Consider the following 12,531-nt stretch of genomic DNA (forward strand, 5'->3'; position numbering starts at 1 on the left):
CTAATGACTAAGGATACTGAGAATTTTTTCATGTGCTTGTTGGCCACTTGCATATCTTCTTTGGAGAAATATCTATTCATAACTTTTGCCCATTTTAAAATTGTGTGGTTGAATACTTTATGTAGTCTAGATAATGGGACTCTACAAATAAAGTTTAAATATATATACACACACTTAAACATGTATATGTATATTGTACATACAAACATACAAAATATGACTATACCATATTAAATAATTGTTCAAAATGAATAAAATTCTAATGAAAAAGTATACATTTTAATAAATCACACATGCTTACAGTTGAATTTATTGTTTACTCACTTTCTGAGAAATATGACACAAGGTTCCTGTGACTATTGATTAGCTATTTATAAGATTTGCCACAAAATTTTTAACACTTTGCTAATGATGAATTCCCAGTATTTGGTAAGAGGAAATGCCATGCATAAGACTGTAAGTCTACATCAAGAAACTGATACCAGGGTTTCCTATAGCAGGGTTCACTGGGCACAGCTTTTTTACCAGAGAAGATTATATAAACAATATTTTATGGCTCCTGATGCTGTAACTTGAAAAAGTAAATAAAAGTACTCTGGATATTTTGAAAGTGCCTTGGCAACTTAGAGGCACACAAATTTCTTCTTCTTCTTCTTCTTCTTCTTTTTTTTTTTTTTACAGAATACATTGACAGCCTCTAAGTAAAACAGGGAAGAGATACAAAACACTTATTTTGCATGGAGTTAAATTTTTTTACTTTTCGTTTTTCTAAAAAGCTAATCTGGGGGAATGAAAAACCTCAGGTTTATACTTTCATTGTTCTTTATTTCTGGAGACTCTGCTTTGGCAGCCTGCGTGCTGTTGGCAAGACACAACCGATGCCAATTTGGGGACAATTCTTGTGTGATATCTTGAAGCTTCCCCCCCAAAGCTGCCTCCTTCTGAAGCTTCATGGCCATGGTGTAGGAGTTGGCAGAAGAACAGGTGTGGGAAGACACAGAGCAGGGGTAACATTAGAGAGAAGACATCGAGAGAAACTACTGATGAGCAGAGAAAAGGTGATGGGAAGATTGGAACGCTAACGTTATTTTGAGCCTAGTCACGAATTGGATTTACATATTGGATAGCTTGCCTGTACACACACAATATTTTGCTGGGGCCAGAAACAAGTTGCAAACCCTGCAGAAGTTATTGAGGGAGGCACAGAATTCTGTTTACAAAGCCACCCTATACATGTTTATTTAGCAGTCACTTAATGCTACTTCATTAACTGTGCTTAAATTCTAATAATGACTGATAAGAGTCTGTTACTAGGGTTGTTTATTTATACAGAACTCTGTATTGAACACTTACTTGATTAATGATGGCAATATGTGACAAAGCCATCTGGTAGGCATTCCACATACTCCTGCAGTAGCTGACCAATGGTGCTGCCCGTGTCACACGAAGGTATGATGGTGCTAGGAACACATGAACCTATGGAATCTCAAATAAGTTTCCTAACTTGTACCTTATTTCCCTAATCAGAAGTATACACATATTTTTATTTCTAATTTACAGGATTTGGATAATTCAATGTAACAATGTATATGAAGTCCTTGATTTATAACTGACTTCCAAAATAGAAATGGATATCCACAGGTTAAATCTGGCACACAAATGAGTTTTACTTTCTTGTATATTAGCTGCCAAGTGCTCAAAATTGAGGCTTTACATTTTAAAATCTAGTGGTTTTTTTTTTCTTTTTTTTTCCCTCTTGATAAAAACGTGGCCAGCAAACAATAGGCCCATGTTCCCACATGGCAGAGATTTGAACCAGTAGTTACCTCTTCAGTTGTGCTCACCAGCTTGCTGGTGTCCCTCCCTGAGGTTATGAGAGACCGCGCTGACACTTCCTTAGTTTGCTTCATTCATTCCGGGTGCCTCACTGGCCTCAGCAGTTGTGTGAGATTGGGAACTGTATGCTAAGGCATCTGTTACATTTTCCCAATATAAGATTCTAAACCTTTAATTAATTCATATAAAATCAATCTCATTAAGGAAGATGGTAGATAGTGATGGTGATGACAGTTATTTTGAGAATCTATCATCTATCTATCTATCTATCTATCTATCCCCTAATGGCTTACTTTTGATGATTCTAAGTTTATAAACTGCATTTAAAAAGAGCAACTAACCAAACTTTCAGGGTCTGAACTTATGACTGACTTTTTTCCTTAGACAGTGTAAGGCATGGTATAATTGTTTTATAATGTAAATGTAACTGTTAGTACTTGAAATATATTTTTTACAATACTGTTGTGTGCTTTTTAAAATAAATGCTGCTAGAGTAACCAGTATCATTCTGGAGGTTTATCTGACCTTTACCAGTCTGAACATTTTTGCCAAACATTCTCCATTATGACATACTGACAATTCATTCGGAGGCAGTAATTGGAGGTAGGACAGTATAGTGACCTGTGTTATCAAATTGTTTTTGTTGAAAGACCAACTGCCTTTAGATTTCTGTCTAAGATTCATGTCCTTCCTAACCCCATTCTTCTGACTGTGGGTTACCTACTGCTCAGGGATTTATTATTATTATTATTATTATTATTATTATTATTATTATTATCTCTGTTGCTTTAAGGGGGAAACAGAAAGTTTTTATTACATACTAATTTCCAGAAAGGGTGAGATAGATCTGTCTCCACTATGAGATCACACATAAGGATTCCAGCTTTACGGGTCTCCCTGTGCACAGAAGATGGAAATAGAGTCAGCACACATTCATCAAGCTCCTCACATCTTATTCCAGGACTGTCTAAGCCCTGGGTGCAGAGATTTGAAAAGACAGAGAGGGCCACTGCTTGTAGAGAGATAATATTTGAATGGAAGAAATAAGTAACAAATAAGAACACACATAAGTAAAATAACTTCTGATGCTCATATGTAATATCAAGAAAACAGTGAGGTAATGTAATTGGAAATCTCTGAATACAGCGACCAGAGAAATCCCCTCTAAGGTGGTGACACATGAGCTGAGACCTGGAGGACAAGGACACAGCCAAAGGAGAATTTGAGAAAACCAGTCCAGGCCCTGAAACAGAAAAAAGCTTTACACACACACACACACACACACACACGCAGAAAGGAGGCTGGTGTGGCTGGCCTTGGGAGAGTGGTGGCGATCAGGCCAGAGCAGAAGGCCTGTATGGTGCTTTGTAGGTCGTGCATGAAGCTGGGGTGAGTGAACTGTCCTTGTCCATAAAGCACACGTTTCCCTGGCTGGCTGTCCTCCCAAAGGTGTTTCCATCACCACTATCAAATATCTGACTCTTCAAACAGGTCTTGGGATATAAGGATGAACAACTCATTCAAGATAAAGTACCAAGGTCGATGAGCTTCCTTAGACACTCACAACTTCTATATTGGTTATTCTTAAAAGGGCCCATTCTTTCAGAAAAAGATAAAGATTAATTTATAATTTGATTGGTGATTCTGATACTTAAGCTACATTCACTGATTTGGGAAAGAAACTACTGGCTTCTGCATCAGACTATTAATTTCTTGAGAATTCATTTATTGAAAATACTAACTAAAAAGTAGTTTATGTATGTCGCAAACCCTTACAAAATACTTACCGTATGCCAAACACTGTTAGCTCTACAAATAACAACTAGTTTATAAGCTATGAAAAAGAGCAAATTGCAATATTGGAAAATATTACTTTAGTCTTCTAAAAAAATAAACAAACAAGAGAGACACATTGTTTCCTGTTAGTACGCATATAAAGTACTCTGATATATTAAAGCATCATCACTTTTTATCATCTCTTAGAACTGAAAAACTTAGCTTAGTTCTCATGTGATAGAGGCAACTTTTATGACATATCTAAAATATGTCCATTAATACCTTAACAGATGTTTTAATAACAAACTGGAGATGTGTGAATGGGTAGTAATTTTTTTAACAATTAGTTTTTATATGATTTTAAATGTTTCATTAAGAGATTTATCTAAAAAATCCACCTTATGTAGCAGTTAAAAAATGACTGCCCCCAATAATTAATGGCTAGTAAAGATGTTTCCTTTTTTTTTTCTTGTCAATTAAAAGCAATTATGAGAGAAGAAAAATGAGTTGTCAAACCATTGTGGCATGACCCTGGCTTAATTATCGCTCTCTCTTACTCGCAGGAAACAGACTTTACAACCACAGAGCGAAGGATGGAGTGTGTACCAATGAATATTTGTGAAAACAGATACTGTCAAAGCAATTTTTTAAAGTAAATAATGGAGTATTAACTAGAGGCTAATTGACTTATATTATGTTGCTTTAACTTGCCAAAAACATTACCTGTTTGTCAAAAAAAAACCTGTTTATGGCCAGAATTTGGAGCTGCCAGCCAATAATCTGAGCAGGTGGTCATTAGAGACTCTTGCTAGAGGCCAGATCACTTTCTCTATGAGCAGCTTGGTAAGGTTCAGGCACTTATTTTTCCCGAATCAGCAATTATTCCACTTCCAATTGCTAAGGTACCTGTCCTCAATGCCAAGGAAGAGTTTTAGTATTTCTCCTTTCAGAAGCTGGGATTGATTTACTGTGTTCAGAATTTTTTTAAATCTGTTTTATTGGGTAAACTCAAAATATCTACTACTCTACTAGATAAATTTCCATTATCTGGTAAGTGCCTTCTTTCTTCTTTACAAACAGCATATTTGAAAACATTGTTTTGGTAGAATCTTCCCAGAAGACCACATAATCACTATTTAAATTAGCCCTAATTCATTTTACATTTGCTTATTTTACTGTTAACTTTCCCAGAACTGTATTTTTTGTTTTACAATTAGAACATCTGAATTTTAATTACATTGCCATCAAGAAGCTCATTAAAGTCACTTAATTGGCAACATTTCCAAAAAAACCTTAGCTGGGTTTAATATATTTTAAAGAGTTACTGTCAAAGTATAATTTCACCATTACAAACAGCTTGGCAACAACATTTGCATAAAGATCTGTCAGTTTCTGAAAAATGCTCAAATGTTGGGAAAATCAGATTCGTTAAGTCGCCTTTACTGAAACAGTCTGGAAATGGAGGAATTGCCACAGAAGTCACCTTTGTAACCTCTGCAGCGTGCAGAGTACTGCTATGCATGGCAAAGATATTCAAAAGAGTATTTGTGAAGAAATAAACCATACATTTTATGTTTGGGGGTAGATTTTTAAAAAGTTAAAACCTCAAAAAAGTTTCTTCATTTGTGTTCAATTTAACAAAATATCCATTTTCTTGCTACCTCTTTCTCATTCACTCTGAGAAATGTTATTTAAAAAAAAAAAAAAATGCCCCAGCCCAGTGTGTCTCAGTTGGTTGAGTGTCATCTTGTGCACTGAAAGGTTGCCAGTTAGATTCCAGGTCAGGGCACATACCAAAGTTGCAGGTTCAGTCCCAGATGAGGTGGACAGAGGCAACCGATGGATATATTTCTCTCCCTCTCCCTTCCTCTCTCTCAGAAAAATCAATAAAAACATTTTAAAAAGAAATATTAAATGGTCAGTTAAAATTTTGAAACCTTTAAAAATATGTCTAAAGTGAGCATTGTGAGACTAAGAGATGAGATTATTTTGAGATGGCATAATATTTTATAGTGTCCTTCCAACACATACTAAAATCCCATCCCTACAGTACCGATCTCAGTTGAACTTGATTGTAATTCCACTCATTTCTTACTTTTACAAGACCTGATACTCCTGCCTTTATTCAGGTATCCTCTCTAATATACTGATCTGTTTCAGGAGGATGGGGGTCCTGAAATAGAGGCTTGCAATGGCATTTGTCGAACAAATGAATGAAAATCTGAAGTTTGTCATATATGAAGGATAACTGTGAATTCATTAGGGTGTTGGGGCACTCTTCACCCCAAACTCCGTGTGTGAGAATAAAATGTGACCAACGGTAGTTATTACAATCTGCTTCCTACAAATACAAAAGGTAAGATGTTTTCAAACATCCCTTTTTCTTCGGTATTTTCTACTAAAATCTTTCCCTCTGTGGTTTGTGTACTTTTTATCTTCCAAGCCAAAAGAAGAATTTAGAAAAGCTCTACCAAATGTGAACATTCAAAAGAAAAACCCACCCAAAACACTGCCTCTCCAGTTGCTTCCTTGCTCTCTGCTGTGGCCTCAACGTCCTGCAGAGTGTCTGATACATAGACAGACTCAATACGTGTTTGCTGAATAAATGAATAAATACATAAACACGCGCTGACAGTCCTGAGGAGCATCTGGATGACGCTGCCGGAGGGGCTCGGGGAAGGCTGTATCGACAGAAATGTAGGGAACCTGAGTCCCGTGAGCACAGAGGTGTTCACCCATTCCTCAGTTGGTGAGCCCATCCTTGGCTGCGTCCCAGGATACGGTCTGCCAATAGCACTTTTTGTGATGATGGCGACAGTCTACATCGGATACCTACCCTGCCGTGTGGTGGACCCTGGAGGGTTCTACATGGGCAAATGGCACAGTTGGATTTGCCTTCCAGAGATTGCCTCTGTGACAGTGAGGTGAAGACCGCTTGCTGCGTGGCGATACCAAATGCATATCCCCCCGCGGCAGAAAACCAGTGGGGGTAACCAGACTGTCTGTTACTTTTGGTTGTTCTGTTGTCTCTGACTGGTGGTTTCTCTCCTCTCCCTGGCTTCAGAGAGTGAGGGATGAGGAAATTATGAGGCAATCCTATGGGCTTGCTTCAGAGGCTGCTCCAAGCAGAAGGGGAAGTGAAGGGATTAGCTTCTCTCTGACCCTCAGGGCGCCTGCAGCTGCTGTGGAGGAAGGAGGCAGTGGCCAGCCCTGAATCTGTGAGGGTGCGTCCAGGCTCCCTGACCACCACAAAGTACCTGAGGGCTGAGGTGGGACCATCTGGCATGAGTGGGAGGCATGATTTCAAAACACAGAGTGGTGGAAAGAGTGCTGGACTAAGAAATCTGAAAACTCTAGAGGAGTCTGTTCTCTGACCTTCGAGGCCCCTTCCTGCTCAATGTTCTATGTCTGCGTTGGTTCTTCTGGCTACAGAGCATGAGAGAAGGCACGGGGTTCTCCCACCTGCAATCGGGAAGAATCAAGCTGGGGGAGGGGAGACATCAGCCAGGGCCCTCAGTGCTGGGAAGATGGCAATGAAAAGCGCCCTAAGCACCGGCTGCACCGACACTTCCAACATTCCGCTAAGAAGCAGCTTCCGCTGACCTGGCGTGGCTGTCTGTAATCCCGTGGCAATCACTGAGATGGCGAGCTGCCCACACATTTCTCACTGATGGGGACAGTTCCTGGCAGAGCACTGCCTTTGCGATTTCAGTCATGATGGCTTTTCCTTTTTCAAAATGAACTCTATAGCTTAGAAGTCAAACCCCAGAAAATCTCATAGATTTTCATCTATTGATGTCCATTTTATTTAATTTTTGGGGTTCATTTAGGCTGGTGTGGTTTAGCAATCCGAAGGCAGTTACTATTACTAATTCAAAAAAGGGATACAAAATAGGTATGTGTCCAATTGTCATGCGTCTCTTAAAGGGAGCCGAATGCAAAACTCTGACCGTGCTCTTAGCAATGATGAGAAAGTCTCCTGGGAGATACGCAATAAACATTTCCTGGAGGAAACATATAGGTGCAGCATCAGAGTGCCTCTGCCAGTGCCTCCCTGGCTGATCTCTGCACAGCTGAGGTACTCTGACCCAGCATCAGAGTCCTCATGACGAAACATCCCCCTCTGCCTCTGGACCCTCCCCCGTCAACCAGACACCCTGATGTTACCCATGCCCTTGCCTCACAGAATCCCTTGTTTCCTGCCATAGAGACTGGAAACTGAGATCAATGAACGCAGACAAGATAACAGCATTTGAACTTCTGACTTTATTTCCCCCTCAAACAGGTGCTAAAATACTGTGTCTGAAGCAAAAGGCACGGCTCCCTTTTCTCTGCTTCCACAGAGTAACAGGAAAATGTAAACGCTATTCCGATGGAACCCCCGGGTCCACCTAAATTTTTGCCAGCCATTCAAAGAACATTCCCTTGTTTGTTTACACCCACATTTAACAGCATAAAGAGTAACACAAGCAAACAGTCTGAGGCGTTTATCTGACGTGTTCAGATGGTGATACAGGCTTGTATCGGCACCGTGTTCAATCTGACAAAGAGAAACATTGCTTCAGGAAGTGGGTCATGTGGGTGTACAAGTGCTTGGTGGACAGGCCGGAGATGCCGTGGTTCTGGTCAGAGTACCACTGAAACACAAAAGGAAGAAGCCCCTTATTCCTGCAGCCGCACAATGGCTTGGCCTTTTTAGGCTCTAGGACCTGGTTCACTTTTCTAACATGTAATAGTTGGAATTCTAGCTAAAAACACCCAGAAAATTGCTGAAACCGGTTTGGCTCAGTGGTAGAGCATCGGCCTGCGGACTGAAAGGTCCCAGGTTCGATTCCGGTCAAGGGCATGTACATTGGTTGCGGGCACATCCCCGGTACGGGGTGTGCAAGAGGCAGCTGGTCGATGTTTCTCTCTCATCGACGTTTCTAGTTCTCTATCCCTCTCTCCTCCTCTCTGTAAAAAAATCAATAAAATATATTTAAAAACAAAACAAACAAAAAAAACACCCAGAAATATTTCTGAAAAATCAGAAATATGATACTATAGATTTAAACTTTATTGTTGGAGAGATGTTGGTAAGATTATTGTTTTCACTAAATAAAAGCGGCTAGTGGCCATGATGTAATACTATGAATTTATAAATTGATTTACCTTGGGAGGTAAATAAAACAAGAACAACAACAACAAAAAACAACTAGCCTGGCCCATGTGACTCAGTAGTTGTGTTGGACCCCCCGAAGGAGACCCCTGCCCTGACCCCAAGAGATCATGGTTCAATTGCCAGTCAGGGCACATGCCCAGGTTGCGGGCTTAATCCCCGAATGGGACATGCAGCAGGCAGCCGATCAATGATTATCTCTCATTATTGACATTTTTATCTATCAATCTCTCTTTTTCACTGAAATCAATAAAAATATATTTAAAAAAAAGACTGGGAAAATCTCACCTTTTGTCCATTATTAAAAAAACAGACACACAACAACTTTCCTAAAGGTGGGGGTTTCCTTTTCTGGATTCTGTTCAATATAAGCAAGTGAGGAAGAATTTAGGCTTCCTAAGAGGGGGAAGGATGGGCATGAGGGATTGCCTCTCTTGTGTTGGTTTTTACATAACTTTCCTCTGTTTTCATTTCCTATTCGTCATGCAACTTGGATTTTACAATGAGCTCATTCGGTCAGTCATTCCCTCAGTGAAAACGGGAGTCCCCTGGTGGGCCACACACATGCCAGGGGCTGAGGACACATGGAAGGAAAGATGCTCTAACTGAGTGGAGCGGCATGACTTCAGGGAGCCTCGGGGTCTCTGATAGCTTCCTGCGTTTGCTTCTTACAGAATAAACAGAATCTTCTAGCTGCTTGGGGACTCCCGGGTTTTGCAGGGACTCTTAGCATATAGGATCACAAAACTATTGGATGTGTGAGCTAGATAATCTAACCTTGTGGATGCCTTTATTTTATACAGGACTCAACCGGGACCACCAGAGGGGCCAGGACCCCCCTAGGGTCCTTCAGGAAGTTAACGAAAGATCAAGATTCATTTGCTAATGTTATGCCTACTCTACCCTTCCGCCTGTTTGTCAGGTTTTGTAAAAAAAAAACTAAAACAACAACAACAACAACAACAACAAAAAAACCACACACACACAAAAAACAATTAAGAATTAAAAATAAGATTCCTCCTTTTAGCTTAGGGGTCTAAGGCCATGAACACGAGCGAAAGGAAATTATGTACCATTGCCTGGAAATCCACTTGTGCATTAACCAGAGCTTTAGCAATCTGTGCTGAGTTTTGAAAGTGCACATTATCTGCAACAAAGAGAGAGAGTTAAAGTGCTGTTAAATACCAGAAAGCGCAGAGTGACAATGTACCGCCTGGAAATGAACACTGACAATTATCTAGTCATGCCGTTGACATTGTCAGCAGTGCGGAATAACACTCGTTTATGGAAATGCCCCTGACTCTTAGGTACTGACCCTGAGCACAGGCATAGGAGGATGCTTAATGTTTCTTAAACAAAGTGATGCTGGCTCAGTATTTTTATGTGTAAGAGTCTTGCTTAAACCTCACCATCTGCTGTTCCGTGGATGAGAAGATAGTCTACATTTCTGAAATATTCTGCTCTTGCCATCACAGTTGAATTCTGGAAAAGAGGAAAAATTAACATTTTAGTTGCTGCAAGTTCTAATAGAAAACCAGCTAAATCATTGTGCAATGGACTTAGCACCAATACTGAAATTATGTATTGCTTTGGTTGATAAATATTTAAGAGTCAGAGCAACACATTTTCTTCATCATTTGCATTACCTCCATCTGATTCTTGGTTTGAAAAACTGAAAGTTTATGTGTCATATGTTACATATGAGTGAGACCTTAGGCATAAATGATGCCTGCTCAAGCTGTGGAGGGGTTGGGGGCGGGAGGGAGGGTGGAAAAGGAAAGAATAAAATCCGAAAGGAGTAAATTCCTTTCTAGTGAGGTGTTTTGCATCAAACAAAAGATCATCATATTTGTTTGGGATACCCAGCAAAAGTGAAAACGATGAGTGACAGCTTTAGAATTATTGTGCACATCTGAAATAAATGAACAACCTAAATATAACAAAAGGTTCTTACTTTATAGTGCTCCAGATTATCATCCTTTGTTGGGACACCCATGAATCGCTCTGTGTAGATAGAAGCTATAAAATATATAAGAACATGTTGTTTGCATAGGGTATGTGTCATTTCGTTGACTTGTGAGACCCCCTGGTTTAATGACTGCCTCTCAGTTCTCCCGTGCGCAGCTGCTCAGGAAGGTTGTTGCTGTCCCTCACTGCGATGCTCCACCCAAGGCTGTTGCTCTACAATTTCCCTCCATTGGGCTAGCGGGGGAACGGAGGAGGAGATTATGGAAACGGGAGCATCTATCATTAGAAAGGGCTGATTCTTAGCTTTTCCACTTCTACCCAAAGTGTGTCGGTTGAGGGAGTGTTGAGCTAGAAATGACCCCATGGGACGACCTGATTTTATTTAAAAGAAATCACAAATGCAGCCACTTGTATTACTCTCCTTCGTGTCTTAAATAATCATATCTTAAATAGACAACTGTCCTCCAATACACATACACATTATTTTTTTTCTGAATAAGGATTCCCTTCATGTCACAACTGTTTCATTTCTACCCCAACACAGGGATGAGGGTCTGATGAGAACTAATTTTTGTAAAATTATTAGAGTTAATTCCAAACAGCCACCTGCATTGATATAAATTATAAAAAATAGGCAGCAGGGGAGGTGTACTTTTTGAACAGATAGTTATTGCTCTGATCTCTGGAAGCTGCAGATTGTGGTATAAGGATGAATTACTTGGCCTTCATCTGACTTGATATAGGATGTGCTTAGAAGCCAGCTATGCTGCAACTGTGTGTCTGCAGAAACACAACTAGCTCTGATCTTAAAGATCTGGTTCAGCAGGAGGAGCAATATTTATTGAGAGAAGGAGATATGTTGGATTTTGGAAAAGTTCTCCCCACTCTAAAATGTCTTTGATTGTTACAACACGATTATAATGAATCATATAAATAATCTTGTTTATACACTGCATTTCCCCGGTGATGCTGGGGTGAATTCTACTGCATAATTTGTTTTCCTAGCAACCTCAAATATAGAGTAATTATGTGTTAAATGCTTTGGCAGCAACATTTATGAAATGTTTCCATACCATAATATTCCCAGCTGGAGACTGGAGCTACCGCTATCCCACATTTGAAAAGACCAGTTCCGGATGCGAGGGCCAGTGATGAAACATAACCACCGTAGGACTGTGGAGACATTGGTATGAGTAAGTTCCACATTTCCTTTCACAAGCTCTCCTCTATGTTTTTACTGCAACTTTGCTCACAATAAGTGCTGATGGGAGCTGGGGAACATGGACAGGGCAGGTTAAATGTCTACCTTACACCCTTGGCAGCAAGCCCCACCAGAAATGACTAATTTCATCCCTAGTAAGTGACAAAGATTTGGCGTGTTGATCAGCACATGGTAGGAGCAGTTTAAAAGATGGATATAATTGTAATCTTTCTGCAAACATTTCTTTTTCCCCCCTCTCTCTTCTATATTTTTTCCAACCAGGGCCTTGCTACAGCAAAAACAGGATTTGACTGAAAAGAAATGCACCAAAAAAGATTATTCCCAAAATGTAAATGCAAGCTACTTCCCATAGTTTGCAAAAGTCCTGTGAGGCAGAACTGGTATCTGTGTATTTACTTATTTTCATAACAGAACAGCAAGGAGAGGACGTAAGTACCTTAAACCATTGTTTAAGACATGGCCAGGGTCTGTGTGGATTTCACATTACATATTCTGATTTAAGAATTTCTGGTAAGGCAGCTCGAAGAAGGGAAAGCCACTAGTGTTTTAAACATTTTTACACACCCACTCA

The 12,531-nt window shown here is 39.9% G+C and overlaps 1 protein-coding gene across 1 annotated transcript in view; it reads right to left on the reverse strand.

The window, feature by feature from the left end:
• Positions 1 to 7,859: 7,859 nt before the first annotated feature.
• The window catches only part of FAP (fibroblast activation protein alpha), a 63,774-nt gene continuing 59,102 nt past the window's right edge, over positions 7,860 to 12,531 (reverse strand). Inside the window, exons 22-26 of the mRNA XM_084891924.1 lie at positions 11,812 to 11,911; positions 10,725 to 10,789; positions 10,180 to 10,252; positions 9,844 to 9,917; positions 7,860 to 8,249 (exon numbers count right to left, since the gene is read on the reverse strand). Coding sequence (XP_084748050.1) covers positions 8,148 to 8,249; positions 9,844 to 9,917; positions 10,180 to 10,252; positions 10,725 to 10,789; positions 11,812 to 11,911 — 414 coding nt within the window. The 3' untranslated portion in view covers positions 7,860 to 8,147. The remainder of the gene's footprint in view (positions 8,250 to 9,843; positions 9,918 to 10,179; positions 10,253 to 10,724; positions 10,790 to 11,811; positions 11,912 to 12,531) is intronic.

Source organism: Pipistrellus hanaki (assembly GCF_964339955.1).
Source record: "Pipistrellus hanaki genome assembly, chromosome: 8".
NCBI classification, from domain to species: domain Eukaryota; kingdom Metazoa; phylum Chordata; class Mammalia; order Chiroptera; family Vespertilionidae; genus Pipistrellus; species Pipistrellus hanaki.